Raw genomic sequence first — 17,913 nt, forward strand, 5'->3', positions numbered from 1 at the left:
ATTAAGAGTATTCTGATTTGATGAGCCCTGAGTGATGTATGAAATTGTTGAATCATTATATTGTACACCTAAAATGAATATAATACTGTATGTTAATTATACTTCAATTTAAAAAAAGTAGAATATGAAACAAAATGTATAATATCAACACATCACATACTCACTCACAAAGAAATGAGATCCAGAAGTTATATACTAAGATTGTCTTTAGATGATAAGATTATGGGTATGTGTTAATTTCTTCTTTTGGCTTATCAGCATTTTATATATTTTCTTCTACCATAAGCAAGCAAGTAAATATATAAGCAGGATTACAGAGGACCCCAGGAGGGATATCGTTTTAAAAAAAAAAAAAAAAAAAAAAAAAAAGGAAGAAAGGAAGAAAGCAGAAAGAAGGGAATATAGCAACAAAAGAATGCAATGAAAATATGACAGAATAATTAATGTGTCTAAACATTCAGAGAATTAAAGTTTCTGGTTAGGTTTGGGAATGACAAGACATGAGAACCTAAGTTACACAAGGTCAGAAATTTTTGTGTTTTGTGCACTGCTGTATCCCCCAAAGTTTAGGATGTATCTAACACCCGATGGGAAACTATAAATATCTGAGTGAACTAACAAATGAATTATTACAAAGAAAATTAAATAAGGCATTTCTAAGCTTTAGAGAAAACAATTATATAAAAATTAAATATTGTAATCATATAGTACATGACCCTGCTGTGTATAAAATATATACAGTCTGATTGTAAATATATTGTGATATAGCTATACTGAGAGGACAGAAGGAAAGAACATGTGTGGGTATGTACATTAGAGGCGGAAGGGGAAAAGGGAGAAGAGTGGAGAGAAGGAAGAAATGGAGGGAATGGTGAAAAAAGAGAGAGCAGATAGATGGTTAACTATGAGAGCTAAATCATCATCTTTCATAGCAGACAGTCAATAACCAAGGCCCACATAAGTCTGTTATTCAGAAATAAGGATATAATGCTAGAAGAAACAGTTACAAGAAGAAACATCTAAAACAGTCAAAACTTCATCTCTCTAGGGAGTGAAAGTTGGGAGTACCGCTGCTCCAATGTACAGTCAGTTGCTATTTTGCAGAAGTCTTGTTGAACTGGTTGACTTTTTAAAAATTTTTTTAAATGTTTTTATTTATTTTTGAGACAGAGACAGAGCATGAGCAGGGGAGGGGCAGAGAGAGAGGGAGACACAGAATCCGAAGCAGGCTCCAGGCTCTGAGCTGTCTGCACAGAGCCCGACACAGGACTCGAACTCACAGACTGTGAGATCATGACCTAAGCCGAAGTCGGACACCCAACCGACTGAGCCACCCAGGCGCCCCCTACTGGTTGACTTTTTAAAGTATGTGTATGCTTGCTATCAAAAACAATAAAAATTAAATAAAAAATAGATTATGGCACGTCACAAAGAGGCCAATACTATGTGATTCCATGTATGTGAGGTAACTAGAGTAATCAAACTTACAGAAACAGCAGAAAGGTGGTTGCCAGCTGCTGGCAGGGAGAGGAAATGTGCAGTAGTTTGATGGGTATAGAGTTTCAGTTTTGCAAGATAAAAAAGTTCTGGAGACTGGTTACATAACAATGTAAATATGCTTAAAAATGGTTTAGATGGTAAATTTTATATTATGTGTATTTTATCACAAATAAAAGATGGCAAAAATGACATAACAATGTAAATATACTTAAAAATGGTTTAGATGGTAAATTTTATATTATGTGTATTTTATCACAATTAAAAGACGGCAAAATTGTCTGAAATGAGAATTCTTTGGTTCTGCTTCTAATAACAGCTGAAGAGTTCTATAGGTCCCAAACTCCCATAGTTAACAATACAAACTTGGGGAGAAAACAAACAGCACTGAAGCACTGAAGAGTCACGGAAAACAAGCAGAAACTGGAAGAAGATCAGCACTTGAAGAATGCAGTGGCACTGGGAGGGTTCTCAATTTCTTTTTTAATGGCTTTCAGCTGAAGGCCGGTCTTAAAGACCCAGAGAACAGAATCTGAGCTGACCAAAGCACTTGAAAAGGGAAAAAACCCTGGAGAGGGCAGAGAGAGACAGAGAGAGAGAGAGAGAGAGAGAGAGAGAGAGAGAGAGAGAGAGAGAGAGAGGGAGAGAGAGAGCCTCAAATTCTGTGTAACAACCCTGCCAGTTTGGGCTGACCGCTGAACTACACATGAATGAGGCCGACTCAAGCATCCATCCGAGTTAAAGTTCAAAGGGCTCGGCAGTGATTTTCACTCGCAAGGGAGATAGGGCTTGGAATGTGAATTCAGTCAAGTTAAATGCTTGCTAACACACACAAAAAATTAACATTGTTTAGAGGACTAAAAGTGAATTCTAGAGTCATTCCCAGTACCAGGAAACAATAAAAAAACTGCTAAGTGTACAAAGGAAACCATGACCAATACTCAAGATTAAAGCTGACCAATGGAGAGAAGCCCCAAGATAAACCAGGTGTTAGAGAAAAGCATTTTAAAGGAAAAATAATGAATAAAGGAATTGTAATGAATAAAATAGGAAATTTCAGTAGAGAAATAGAAATTTTAACAAAGATACAAATAGAAATTCTAAAACTGAAAAATCCAATATCTAATTTAAAAAAATCATTCTATGGGCTTAACAGCAGATTGGAAATAACAGAAGAGTTGATGAACTTGAGAACAGATCAATAGAAATTATCCACAATGAAGAAAAAGGAAAAAAAAGATTCTAAAAAATTAGCAGACTCAGGGACTTCAGTAAAGATCTAATATACCTGTAAATGAAATCTAGAAGGAAAGAAGAAAGAGAAAAGGTAAAAAAAAAATTTTTTTTGAACAAATAATGGCCAAAAATTCTTCAAATTTCATGAAAAGAGAATTCTCAAACATAGCTTTGATGGTGAAAACTGATTTAACTTTTATGGAAAGCAACTGGGCCATGTGAATCAAGAATCTTAAAAGTATTGATATGCACTTTGAGTTTGTAGTTCCGTTTATAGGAATCCATACCAAAGACATGGGTAGAGATAAAGTAAAAAATTTATTCTAGCAATGCTCTTCAAGGCATAATTTATAATAGCAAAACCTTATATTATACAATAATAGGCTAATAGATGAATATTGAGCAATACTTGTCATACAATAAATATTTGTTGAATGAATTAATATCAAGTTTTCATAAAATAAATTATGACATCAGAAAATATGTTACAGTGAAAAGCAAAAATTAAAATTCAGCATAAGTATAATCTCTATTACTCAAAATAGAATATATTATTATAAAAGAAAGGTAGAGGGAGAGGGCTCAAAGGATCATCTCTGAATGGTAGGATCATGAATGATTTTTATTTTTTACACATTTCTGTATTGTTAAAAATTTTATAGTAAGAATGTATTTATTTATATTATCAGAAAACTGGACCTATATAAAGCTGTAAAAACATACCAAACATATCCTTAATATTTTTGTCTTAATATCTGTATCCTACATGTGCTTGCTTTCACCCACCCATAACTCAGGTTTACCTTGGTCCAGAGTCATCCCCATTCATATCCAGATTGAGTTCTCGGGGTTTAGTAAACTCTTTAGCAGCAACGAGTTCTCTTGACTTAAATACAGCTTGATTTCTTAACCTGGAAAAAAAAATTAGAGGCTTTCTAATCCTTGGAACCTAAGCAACTGAATGGTAACCCTTGCAGGACCATATGCTTTCAGCTAGACCTCAAACAATTGTTTTCAAATTAAAACTTGATCTGTCAGAGCGCCAGGGTGGCTCAGTTGGTTGAGAGTCCAACTGTGGCTCAGGTCATGAGTTTGAGCTCTTTGTTGACAGCTCAGAGCCTGGAGCCTGCTTGGGATTCTGTGTCTCCCTCTCTCTCTGCCCCTTCTCAGCTCATGCTCTGTCTCTGTCTCTCTCTCTCTCTCAAAAATAAAACAAAACATTAAAAAAACCCAACAACCTCGATCTGTCAAAATAAATGGGCACTTCCTAAATACACACAGGATGTAAATAAAATAGACACAAATCAGTTTTACAGGAATTTCAATTTTTTTTTATTTACAGAGGAGTTGGAGAACACTGAGTTGGTCAAAATATCATTCAAAACCTCAACACTATAGATGCTTTAGGAGTACTTTAAGTTCCTTCATTAGAAATTTCAAGTTTCTTTCTATTCACTCCTAAGCAAGTGTATTCTGATTATCAGAGTCTTAATGGGAATTCTAGTAACACTAAGTATCACTGACCATGCCCAATATATCCATAAAAGGCAAATATTTCTCATATTGTCAATTCAAAGAGCTGGGGCTATGTCTCACTGACCAATGTGTTTTCTTTAGATCTTAGAAACTGAAAGAAATTCTATCCAGCAATGCTAACTAGCCCCATCCTCGATGTGCTGAGGAGGGAAGGCAGAGAAAGAAATTAGCATGTTCTACGAGAGTCTGGATGGCAATTAACCACTGGCACTTTTTCTACCCATATGTGACCTTTTCTACCCATTTTCTAAGTTTTTTTTAGAAATATTCTCTGGCTCATTTTTAGAAATGAAATCTGTAGAAGTATATTCTTTAACTATGAAATAAAACCAGGAAGAGGGGAAAATATTATTAAAATGGCATTATCATTTCCATCATTGTCAAAGACATTCTTATAACTGCAACTAATTATGCACAGTAGCAAACAAAGAAAAATATGTAGGGGGCGCCTGGATGGCTCAGTTGGCCAAGTGTCCAACTCTGGGTTTTAGCTCAGGTTATGATCTCAGTTTGTGAGAGTGAGCCCCACCAGGGGCTCTGAGCTGACAGCATGGAGCCTGCTTGGGATTCTCTCTCTCTCCCTCTCTCTCTGTCCCTCCCTCACTCTCTCTGTCTCAAAAATAAATAATCATTTACCAAAAAAAAAAAATTAGATTAATTACCCTCTAGGAACTTAGAATTTTATAATAATATTTGGTAGTGACACATACATAGGTAGGTAAATGCAGAGAGCAGGAAAGCTATACTTCTATCAGACAAAATAGACAAATCAAAAATTGTAAAAAGACACAAAGAAAATCACTATATAATAATAAAAAGGTTGATTCATCAAGAGAATGTTAGCAATTGTACATATGTGTATCTAACACAGCAACACCTAAATTTATTAAGCAAATACTAATATATCTGAAGGAAGAAACAGATAATTCAATAACAGCTTCAATACCCTACTTTCAACAATGGATAGATCATCCAGATGTTAAAGAAACACTGGACTTTAACTGTGCTTTATATAAAATAGACCTAATAGACATATACAGAACATACCGTCAAACAGCAGCAGAACACATATTCTTTTCAGGTATAAACAGAACATTTTCCAGGACAGATCATGTTAGGTCACAAAACAATTCTTAGCAAATTGAATAAGACTGAAATCATACCTTTCCCAAACATAATGTTATAAAACTAGAAGTCAGTAACAGGAGGAAATGGGAAAATTCACAATAAGTGGAAATTAAACAACACACTCCTGAACAACCAGTGAGTCAAAGAAGAAATCAACAGGGACACTAAAAAATATCTTGAAGCAAATTAAAATAGAAACATACCAAAATTTATGAAATGCAGCAAAAACAGTTCTAAGAGGTAAGTTTATAGTTTTAAATGTCTATATTAAGGAAAAAGAAAGATCTCAGGGTGCCTGGGTGACTCAGTCAGTTAAGCATCTGACTTTGGCTCAGGTCATGATCTCGTGGTTCGTGAATTTGAGCCCTGCATCAGGCTCTGTGCTGAAAGTCAGAGCCTGGAGTCTGCTTGGGATTCTGTCTCCCTCTCTCTCTGCCCCTCCCCCACTCACAGTCTATCTATACATATCAAAAATAAATAAACATTAAAAAATGTTTTAAAAAGAAAAAAATTAAGATCTCTAATAAACAACCTATAATTACACCTCAAGGAACTATAAAAAGAAAAACAAACCAGGACCAAAGTTAGCTGAAGGGAGGAAATAACAATGGCCAGAGCAAAAATAAGAGACTAGAAAAATAATAGAAAGGATTACTGAAACGAAAAGCTGGTTTTTTGAAAGGATAAACAAAATTAACAAACTTTTGTTTGTTAGAAGAAAGAGAGGACTCCCAAAAAAAAGCAGAAATGAAAGAGAAGCCATTATAACTGATACCACAGAAACACAAAGGATCATAAGAGGCTACTATAAACAGTCACATGCCAAAATATTGGATAATCCAGAAGAAATGATAAATTCCTAGAAATATAGAACCTTCCAAAACGGAATCATGAAGAAACAGAAAATCTTAACAGACCCAAAATGACTAAGGATTAGATTAAATCAGTGAGTAAAAATCTTATGACAAAGAAAAATCCAGGACTGGATAGTTTCACTGGTGAATTCTACCAAACATTTTAAGACGAATTAATACAAATCTTTCTAAAACTCTTCCAAAAGATTGAATAGGCAGGAACACACCCAAATTCATTGTATAAGGCAGCATTATACTGATACCAAAGCCAGGTAAGGACACCACAAGAAAAAAAAAATAGGTCAATAATTCCAATTAATATAGATGAAAAGAAATCTCAACAAAATACTGTCAAAGGGAATTTACTACATTAATAGAATAAAAAACAAAAATCATATGATCATTTCAATAAAATGCAGAAAAAGCATTTGACACAGTCCAACATCCTTTCATGATAATAGCTCTCAAGAAATTGAGTATAGAAAGAACATAACATAATCAAGGGCCATATATCACAAGCCCACTACTAACATCATATTCAAAGGTGAAAGGTTGAAAACTTTTCCTTTAAGATCAGGGACAAGACAAGGATGTCCACTCTTGTCACTCTTCTTCTACATAATACTGAAAGTACCAGCCTGAGCAATTAGGCAAGAAAAGCAAATAAAAGATATCCCAATCAGAAAGAAAAGTAAAATCTTCTCTGTTTGCAGATGGCATAACCTTATGTATAAAAAACAATGAAGATGCTATCAGACAACTGTTAGAACTAAAGAAGAAATTCACTAAAATTGCAGGGTACAAAAATCAACATACAAAAATTGGACGCATTTCTATACACTAACAATGAACTACCTAAAAAATAAATTAATAAATCAATCCCATTTACAGTTGCATCAAAAACAATACACTTAGGGGCGCCTGGGTGGCGCAGTCGGTTAAGTGTCCGACTTCAGCCAGGTCACGATCTCGCGGTCCGTGAGTTCGAGCCCCGCGTCAGGCTCTGGGCTGATGGCTCGGAGCCTGGAGCCTGTTTCCGATTCTGTGTCTCCCTCTCTCTCTGCCCCTCCCCCGTTCATGCTGTGTCTCTCTCTGTCCCAAAAATAAATAAAAAACGTTGAAAAAAAAAAAAAAAAAAAAAAAACAATACACTTAGAATAAATTTAACCAAGAAGGTAAAAGATCTGTACACTAAAGCTATAAGACACTGAGGAAATTGAGGAAAACACAAATAATGGAAAAATGTCTTGTGTTCATGGATTAGAAGAATCAGTATTGTTAAAATGTCCATACTACCAACAGTAATCTACAGGTTGAATGCAATCCTTATTAATATTCCATTGGAATTTTTCACAGAATTAGAAAAAACAATTCTAAGATTTATATGGAACCAAGAAGACCCCAAATAGCCAAAGTAATCCTGAGAAAGAACAAAGCTGGAGGCTCCACACTTCCTAGTTTCAAACAATACAAAGCTATAGCAATCAAAACAGTGAAGGTATACAAACAGATATAAAGACAAACAGAACAGAATAGAAAGCCCAGAAATAGACTTGAGCATATACAGTTTGTTACTCTTTGTTCAGCATACCAAGAATACACAATGGGGAAGGGATAGTCTCTTTCAATAAATTGTGTTGGGAAAATTGGATATCCACATGCAAAAGAATGAAAAATTAACTTGAACTGGATTAAAGACTTAAATATAAGACCTAAAACTGTAAAACTACAAGAAGGAAACGTAGAAAAAAACTCCTTGACATTAGTCTTGGAAATTATTTTTTGGATTTGACACCAAAAGATCAGGCAAAACTAGTAAAAATAAGTGGGACCATATCAAGATAAAAGGCTTCTGCACAGCAAAGGAAATAAATTATAAAAATGAAATATATATATATATATATATATATATATATATATATATATGTATACATATAATCTCTCTCTCTCTCTCTCTCTCTCTCACACACACACACACACACACACACACATATGATAAAGGGTTAATATTCAAAATATATAAGGGACTTACACAACTTAATAGCAAAAAACCCCTAAATAATCCAATTAAAAAACTGGCAGAGGCACTGAGAAGACATTTTTCCAAAGAAGACATACAAGTTGACTCACAGGTACACGAAAAGTTGCTTGACATCACTAATTGTCAGTGACATGCAAATCAAAACTACAGTGAGATATTGCCTCACACCTGTTAGATTGGCTTCGATCAAAAAGATAAAAAGATAACAAATGTTGGTCAGGATATGGAGAAAAGGGAATTCCTATACACAGGTGGTGCAAATGCAAATTGGTACAGCCATTATGAAAAACGGTATGGAGGTTTCTCAAACAAACCTTAAAAACAGAACCACCATATGATCCCACAATCCTACTTCTGGGTATCTGCATTCCCATGTTCATTGTCGCATTACTCATAATGGAAACAACCTAAGTGTCTGCTAACACATGAATGGGTAAAAAGATATATAAAAATATATATTATTCAGCCAGGAGAAAGAAGGAAATCCTGACTTTTGCAACACCATGGATGAACCTAGAGGAACATTACACGAAGTGAACACACCAACACACCAAAATATGTGAGTCATAGTTAAAACCGTGCTGAGAGGGAAATTTATAGCACTAAATGCTCCCACCAGAAAAGAAAAAAGTCTCCAAGTAATGATCTAAGCTCCCACCTTAAGAAATTTAAAAATACAAGAGCAAGACAAATCCTACACAAGCAGAAGGAAGAAAATATTAAGAAATGAATGAAACTAATAAATGAGACCAGGATTCCCTAGATACCAAAGTCAGACAAAGACAGTATACACACACACACACACACACAAAGACAGACCAAAATTCCTCATCAATACTGATGCAATGCCCTTAACAAACTCTTAGTAGATGGAATTTGGTAATATATAAAAAGTATTTTACACTATGACCAAATGGGACTTATTCCAGGAATGCAACACTAGGTCAATATTCAAAAATTAATAAATACAATCCACCATATTAGCAGGCTAAATTAAAAAAAATCACATGATCACATTAACTGATGTATAAACAGGATTTGAGGAAATTTAACAAACATTCATGATAAAAACTTTATATAACCTATAAGGAGAAAATTTGATAAATTAAACTTTATCAAAATTAAAAAAAAAAACTTTTGCTCTGTGAAGGATCCTTTTAAGTAAGATGAAACAGACAATCCACAGAATAGGAGAGAATGTTTGCAATCCACCTATCTGAGAAAAGACATGTCTAGCATATATAAAAAGCTCTCAAAATTCAATAAATCTCAAGAAATCCAAATAGAATATAGACAAAAGATACTACAGAGACAATTTACCCAAAAAGATGGAAGAAAAAAAACAAGCAAATAAAAAGATTTTCAACATCACTAGCCGTTAGGGAAATGCAAGTTAAGACCACAGTGAAATATCAGTACACACAGATTAGAAAAGGCAAAATAGAAATTTGTGACAATTCCAAACGCTGGTAAGGATGTGGAGAAACGATTTCTTATACATTGGTGGTGAAGACATACTTTATACTAAATATAGTATAAGCTAAGTATACATTTAATTTTTTTAAACTAAATATATACTTATCATATGATCTAGCAATCACATTCTTTTTTTTTTTTTTTTTAATTTTTTTTTAACGTTTATTTATTTTTGAGACAGAGAGAGACAGAGCATGAACGGGGGAGGGTCAGAGAGACAGGGAGACACAGAATCCGAAGCAGGCTCCAGGCTCTGAGCTGTCAGCACAGAGCCCGACGCGGGGCTCGAACTCACGAACCGTGAGATCATGACCTGAGCCGAAGTCGGACGCCCAACCGACTGAGCCACCCAGGCGCCCCACACATTCTTAACTTTTATTTGTAGAAATGAAAACCTTAGTCCACACAGAAACTTGTATAAAGATGTATGTAGCAGCTCTCCTCGTAATAGGCAAAGAACCAAGTTGCCCTTCAACAGATAATTGGTTAAACAGATCATGGTATAACCATATCATGGACTACTACTCCACAATCAAAAGGCACAACATATGTTACAACCTAGATGAATCTCAAGAGCATTATACTGCGTGAAAAAAAAGCCAACATCGAACGTTCATACACTGTATAATCCCATTTATATAACAATCTCAAAATGCCAAAATTATAGAAATAGACAACAGATTACTGGTTTCTATGGGTTAAGGATGGTGGGGGCAGAAGAGGGTGGACAACTCAAATGGGGTAGTAAAAAGGAAACCCTGGTGTTGCTGAAATAGTTCTATAGTTTGATTGTTGTGATGGTTACACAAGTCCACACGTGGTAAAATGCATGGAACTAGACACATTGTACCAAAGTTGATTTATTAATTTTGATATTGTATTCTAGTTATGTAAGATATAGCCATTGGGAGAAACTGGGAGGACCTCTCTGTACTATGTATGCAACTTCCTGTTAATCTATAATTATTTACTGAAAAGTTTATAAATCTCTATAAATATGTATAAGCTTTTACAATTTATGCATACACAAAACTTGCTGAAAAACTGTATTTCATAGCTCTCTCATCTAAGCTAGGATGATCAAGATAACAATAAAGACTTTATTGTCATTATGCAGTATTATTTTAATAAATAGAGCTGTTCAAATGAACACAATGTCTATTTATTGTTATTACATAGCATTATTTCAGTAAACAGTGCTGTCCAAGTGAACATGAAACCTGTTTTAAAATTATGCAGTCTGCTGGACTATGTCCTCTTTAATGACCACATTGGATTCATTTCTCTATCCTAAGTGCCTAGAACCATTTCTTACATATCATAGGCATTCAATAAATGTTAGTTAAATAAAGTTCTCAAGAGAGATTAGACATTAACTGGAGGATTAGAGATTGGGGTCATCAAACTGAAGCAATCTTTTGGCCTTTGGTGAAAATCTTGTTATAAGAGCCTTCATTTTCAGTTATGTTAAGAGCCTCCAGCTTTCAACAGTGAAGAACAGAACTGTCCGATCATGAATAAAGAGAAAGTGGCAGAGCACTTCTGGTTCCAAGCAAAGCATTACACTAAAGGAAAAATTCCAAGAAAGAACTCTCAAAGATATTAGAATCTAAAAAATATTGGCAGAATCTGTGAGTGAGAGACAATTAACTCTAAGAACTAAAAGACAATGACAGTTGTACTAAGTGTGTCTGTATAGGATGTATGTGTCTGCATAGAATGTATGAATGTGTACAAAGGGGAAATGGTAAGTTTGATCAAGAAGGAAATGGCAGGGATATATATACAAGCACTTCTCTCGGAAAACTTGTAATTTATTATTTATTTATTTATTTAAGTTTGTTTATTTTGAGAGACAGAGAGAGAAGAGTTCAAATGTGGGTAAGTTTATAGGAATTGGTTATTGAACAGGTTATGTTTCATGACGAGAAAAGGTTGAATTTAGAAGGCTCTTATCATTTGTTACATTTTATATTATGGTGGATAGACATAAATATGGTATGATGACAGTTAATCACTCTGCTTCACAATCTGATTCCACATCCTGAAGTCTCAAATTTTTACTTAATGCCTAATAGTCTCCATAATGACCTCAAATAGCAGAAGATTTTATGTAACAATATCTTTTAAAAATACTCTCCTTAGAATCCAGCGAAAGTTACAATGGACTGCTCAGAGGTAGATATTCTAGGCTAACATTTGGGAAGATGGGGTAATGTTCTAAGTCTTCCAAAGGAGATCATAGAATTTACTTAGTCATCATAGTTAGTATGCATCTTGAGGAAGCCAAGACCCCAAGGAACCTCTGTGCCTTTGCAACTTTATATTAGTACAAGAGTCATTTTACACGGAGTTCTCCAAGCTAGACATTGCTGAGAGAACAGGTAAGACTCACCAATTATAATCCAGTCGAGACTGATGAAGCTGCTGCTGTTTCAGGAGAAGCTTTGTCTCCTGCTGGGTCAGCAGATGCTGAAGGCGCTCTTTTTCAATTTCCAGCTCCATTTTCTGAAGCATAAGTTGCTGCCTTCTATTTTCCGAGAGTTGCTTTCTGACATCAGTTTCACTAGCCTGCTGTGTTCCTTGACCATGCAGCAGGGATGCCCAGGAAAGCCCACAATTATTGCATGATTCCAGATGTGTTTTGGAATATTGAGGGGCCGTGTGCATAGGATGACTTTCACGAACATGATCTTCATTTTCAGAAAGTCTATGACCACAACACTGACTGGATGGAGAAGGCTTCAGGTGTTGGCATTGTTTCATCTTCAATTCCGCTGGTGGGGCTTTCTCTGTAGGGACTGCGTCTACTAGTTTTCTCCCTGGGGATCCATAATCACATGTTGTGGTCTCTAATGGCACCCTGTCTTGGTCCTCTTTAGGACAATGAAAATCTGCTGGCTTCAAAGAATTATTCTTAAACTCCACAAGGGATTCTGAAGCGGAGTCTTGGATTGCAGACATAGGCCTCTGCTTGGTTTGATAACAGGTTTGTGATTTGGCTACACTCAAGTAGGAGCCATCCAGTTCCATAGCTGAAGACCGAAGAGCGCTCTTCCTATTGGATACCTAAAAGGAACCGCAAGATCATTTGTCAAATAAGAGCACACTGAAAGGAGTTCTTTTGACTTTTCAGAAATCAGTGATATATGTTTCTCAAAACAAAGCTCTTGTTCTGTCTTCTTAATAAATGATAGTATTCACATAGCTAAACAGACATGTGCCACAAAGCCAAACCCATTTACAAACAATCTACATTTCAGTAAATCCAGAAGTAAGAGAAAAAGAAAGTACTTCTATTTGCTGTTTAAGCAAGATTCCAGGAGTTGGAAATAATGAGTGTTACATAGAATCAACTTTGAGAAGAGGCAAAAGCATTAAATGCTAAGGTCTTAAAATGTTTACTTTTAAATACTAAGCCAAGAAATCCACTCAGCCACCTTAAATACCCTTTGAAATGTCCTTTGTTTGTCCATTACACACAATGAGATTTGATGTAAAACAGTTCATCTTATACTGAATAGGATGTTAGTTACCGCCAGAAATTTGATGAGTTTTTGTAAGTATCTTTAGAGCACACAGATAAAACCAAGCACTTTCCAAAAAATATGATTCTAATCAAAAGCGGTTATTTAAATACAAACCATATTTAATTTCAGCTATAAACATAAGTGATTTTTCAGTTAAGCTATTTGAGTGATCATAGCCTGATAGAACTCAGGCAGAAAGGAAGCAGTTGCAAATTACCTTTGGCAGGCCAATAGCATGAGCTTTCCCAGCATTTTAGCCTCACGCCTGTTCTATCAGGGAGAGCAAAACTTAGCTTATATCAGCGATTCTCTAACTTTAGCATGTATCAGAATCACCTGGAGGAATTGTCAAATGTGAATTTCTGGGCTTCATTCTTAGGGTTTCCAATTCAGTAAGTATGGAGCAGAGTTAAGTGAAGCTGTGTTTTTAACAAGTTGCCAGATGATGCTGATGTTGCTAATCTGGCACCACACTTTGAGAACCACTGGTGTCACGGGACATCTGACTCCTCCTGTGTCCCTCTTATAGGACTGTTTTGGTAACACTGGCCTCATCCAGGTAATCCTAGATAATTCCCTCATCTCAAAGTCCTTAAATTAATCACATCTATAAAGTCTCTTGTCATACAAAATCCTTTGTGTCATATAAAGAGACTTTCACAGGTTCCAGGAATTAGGACATGGACATATTTGGGGGGGGCATTATTCAGTCTGCCACAACTTCTTTTTAAATTAGAACTAAATCATAAACAATTGAGATGGTTACCTTATTCTAGAGACATGGAATAAATGAATAATTGAGATCCCTAGCAGAAGGGAGAAAAAAAAAATCCCACCAATTTACCTTGTAATAGTTGAGATGATCTGATTGGAAAAAAATGTCAACAGATATACAGCAACACCATGTTTCCTATATTCTTTTTTAAATACATTTTTTAAATGTTTATTTATTTATTTTGAGAGAGAAAGAGAGAGAGAGAGAAAGAGAGAATCTCGAGCAGGCCCCAAGCTTGGCTCAGGGCCCAACTCGGGTTCAATCCCACGACTGTGAGATCATGACCCAAGCCAAAACCAAGATACTTAACCGACTGAGCCACCCAGGCATCCCTGTTTCCTATCTTCCGATAAAAGAGGATTATCAGAATTATTATATTATTATATTATATTATTATAATGATTCTTAAGACTTTGAGTTTCTAAAACAATACTAAAGGAGTTCTATTCAAATGAGAATGACCCATATCTAGGAAGGAGACTTGGTCCTCTTCAAAGAAGACACACAATCCTTTGCACTGAGCAGGTGACACGGAGTAGACTGCAAGCTATGGAGAAGAAACTAGTCCTAGGGCAAAATTTATGATAAACTACCTCATAAAAAAAATTAACCTCATTTTACAACTAAAGGGAAACTCCAGTCCACATTAATCTCCCCTACTCTGAACTTCTGTAGCACTTACTGTCAAAACAAATATTTAACATTTATCATCTGCTACTCTGTATGGTAAGCTATCTTTTCATAGAATTATATTTAAAAATGACAGGTGAATTTTTTAAAGGTCTGGAAACTTAAATCCACTCTTTTACATTGTCCTATGTTTCCTAATCCATGTGTTGGCAACTTAACAATGGCATGTATGTATTATTTTATATTCTTATTTTTGTTCCTCAGCATTATTTACATATGTGCATCTTTAGATACTGATATAGCTGATATTTATGTTAATGGTACTGATTATTAAATTACTCATAAATGTCACATATTTGGAATATTTAAAAATGTTTTTTTGGAAGTGTCAGGTATTTGGAATATTAAAAAAATACTTTTGTTGGTAGTTAACTTTTTATGTTTATGAGAAGCAGTTCAACTTAATGATTTTGATGCACACTTTGCTCAAAGAGAACACTCCTTTGCCAGTTACTGATGGGTGACTGTGCATGTTAGTAGGCAGAATTCTAAGATGGTCCCCAAGATTCCTGTCCTCTTTGTGTGCCCACGTGGTATTATCTCCTCCCCTTGAATGTGGGTATAACTTGTGAACATGATGAGATATTAATCCCATTATTATGTTAGAGTATATGACCAAAGGGACATTACAGATTAACTCAGGCTCCTCCTAATCAGTAGAGTTTGAATTAATACAAAGGAGATTATCTTTTATGGGCCACACCTAATCAAGTAAGTCCTTTATAAAAGGGTCTGGTGCCCTCCCTAAGATCAGAGATTGGCTTTGAAGAAACAAGCTAACATGTTATGGGAGGACCAATGAAGGGGGTCATGTGCCAATGACCTCTGGAGCAGAAGGCAGTTTCCAGCCAACAGCTAGCAAAAAATGAGACATCAGGAAACTAAATTCTGCCAACAAGCATGTGAGCTTGGAAGGGGACCTAGAGCTCCAGATGAGAATGCAGCCCAGCTGTTACCCAGACTGCACCTTTCTAAGACCCCAAGCAGAGGACCCAACCAACCTGCACCTGACTCATGACCCATAGAAATGGTGAGATAATAAATGTGTGTTGTATTAAACTAGTAAATTTGTAGTATTTTGTTGCACAGCAATAAAAAAATGAATAAAGCACCTTTTTCAACTTGCCTGACCCTCAGTTTTCTCATCAGTAAAACAGGGATCAAAGACAGCATCTACCTTAAAACTGAACATGGTGGACAGACAGATGGGCACTTATCAAGGTTGCCATTTCATAAGGGTACTGATTTACAAAAAGGAAAAAAAAAAACCCTTATATTTACCCAAACGTTTTTCAAGGAGAACCTTATGGGGTATGTGCCGGGGAGGGGCAGGGGGGAAGTGAGATCTCCAAGGGACATGTACAGTTACAATGATTACCTTAAATTGTCTTCTAAAACAAATGAGTTTGGTTATCCAGCTTTATTTTGCTACAGTGAGGCTTGCAAGTTGGGTCAGTGTTGAAATGCTTTAGATAATAGCCAGGTTCTTCATGTTTGTCCTCATTACAAAATATGTCTTACCCTGACATCTTGCCTTGCCTCTTAGGGCTACTGTGACGACTGGATGAGATCATTCACACAAAGTGCTTTGGATATTGCCAATCTACAGTCAGTATTCAAACAATGTTTCCTATTATAATTATTACTACTGTTACTAGCATTGACTTCTCTGCCCCAACAACTTTTGCAGTCAGGGTTCTATTTACTTCCTCTGTATGTATAGCACTGAGGCTTGCATATACTACATTCTCAATAACAAGGGGCTGACTGTATCAGATAAGAAGAAAAGTCAAGTTGGGGTATGCGTCCCAGAAAATTAGAAATGAAAATCAGAATCCATGATTAGGCTGAATTATGTGCTACTAAGGAAAATGAAGAGAGGAGAAATAGAAAACTGCCTATTAGGATCTGAATATAAGAAATTAAGTTATTTTATTAGTGAAGTGAAGACAAATATTGCCTCTGGGACACATAGAAGTCACAACGGGCCCAATGAAACAGATGTGTTTTTCTTTCTGGAGCTGCTGCACCATGCTTTCTATGAGATGTTTACAAATGTAACCTCTTTTAACTAAGGCTTAAACTAACAAATCCCAAACCGCTGTCTCTGGCATATGGGTTTGATATGAATTTTTCAGATACATCACACTAATTTAGGAACCAATAATTTTTTTAATGGAGGCATAATTTACATATACTAAAATGCACACATCTTAAGTGTACAGCTTGATGAATTTTTACATTTGCATATACCCATGTAATCATCATTACCCCAGAAAGGTCCCTGTGCCCTTTCTAGTCAAACCAACCTCCTCATACTCCCAGAGGTAACCATTATTCTCACTTCTATGACCATAGATTAGTTTTGCCTATGTTTAGCTTCACATAAATGGAATCATATGGCATGCTACTCTTTTGTGGCTGGCTTCTTAAGCTCAACATAATTTTGCATGTTTATTTTTGAGAAAGAGAGAGAGAGAGAAAGAGAAGGGGGTGGGGCAGAGAGAGAGCACAGAGGATCCGAAGTGGGCACTGCACTGACAGCAGAGAGAATGTTGTGGGGCTCCAACTCACCAACCAGGAGATCATGACCTGAGCCGAAGTCGGTCACTTAACCAACCGAGCCACCCAGGAGCCTCATTAAGTTCAACATAATTTTGAATTTCTTTTATGTTTCTGTGTGTATCAATAGTTCATTCTTTTATATTGCTGCATAGTATTTCATTGTATGAATATAACAAAATTTGTTTATTCATTCTCTTATTGGATTAGGTTGTTCTGGTTTAGGGCTACTGCGAATAAAACTGCTAGCAATATTCTTACACAAAGTCTTTTTTTGACATACATATTTATTTTTCTTGGGTGCCAGGTAGGCATATGTTTGACTTTATTAGAAACAGTCAGAGTGGTCCATCTGTTTTACATCTCCATCAGCAAAGTAAAAGAGTCCCAGTTGCTTCTCATTCACACTTACATTTGATACTATGTTTTTATTTTTAGCCAATCTGGTGTGTAGTGAAATCTTATTGTGATTTTATTTTTCATTTCCCTGATATGTAATGATAATTAATTAACATATGCTTATTGGCCATTTGGATATCTTGTTTTGTGAAGTGCTTGTTGAAACCAATACCCTTAAATAATTCAAAA

The 17,913-nt window shown here is 35.6% G+C and overlaps 1 protein-coding gene across 14 annotated transcripts in view; it reads right to left on the reverse strand.

The window, feature by feature from the left end:
* Positions 1 to 17,913, reverse strand: part of KIAA1328 (KIAA1328 ortholog) — a 365,569-nt gene that overhangs the window by 140,481 nt on the left and 207,175 nt on the right. For 13 of the 14 annotated variants that reach the window (XR_009250976.1, XM_058692244.1, XM_058692242.1 and 10 more), the window contains 2 exons: positions 12,164 to 12,837; positions 3,537 to 3,644 (listed from right to left, as the gene is read on the reverse strand). Coding sequence is in view for 13 of the 14 variants with exons in the window: in XM_058692244.1 (XP_058548227.1) it covers positions 3,537 to 3,644; positions 12,164 to 12,837 (782 nt within the window). In the remaining variant the exon portion in view is untranslated. The remainder of the gene's footprint in view (positions 1 to 3,536; positions 3,645 to 12,163; positions 12,838 to 17,913) is intronic. The other variant, XM_058692243.1, reaches the window with a different exon arrangement.

This window comes from Neofelis nebulosa, chromosome 11 (assembly GCF_028018385.1).
Source record: "Neofelis nebulosa isolate mNeoNeb1 chromosome 11, mNeoNeb1.pri, whole genome shotgun sequence".
Lineage (NCBI taxonomy): Eukaryota > Metazoa > Chordata > Mammalia > Carnivora > Felidae > Neofelis > Neofelis nebulosa.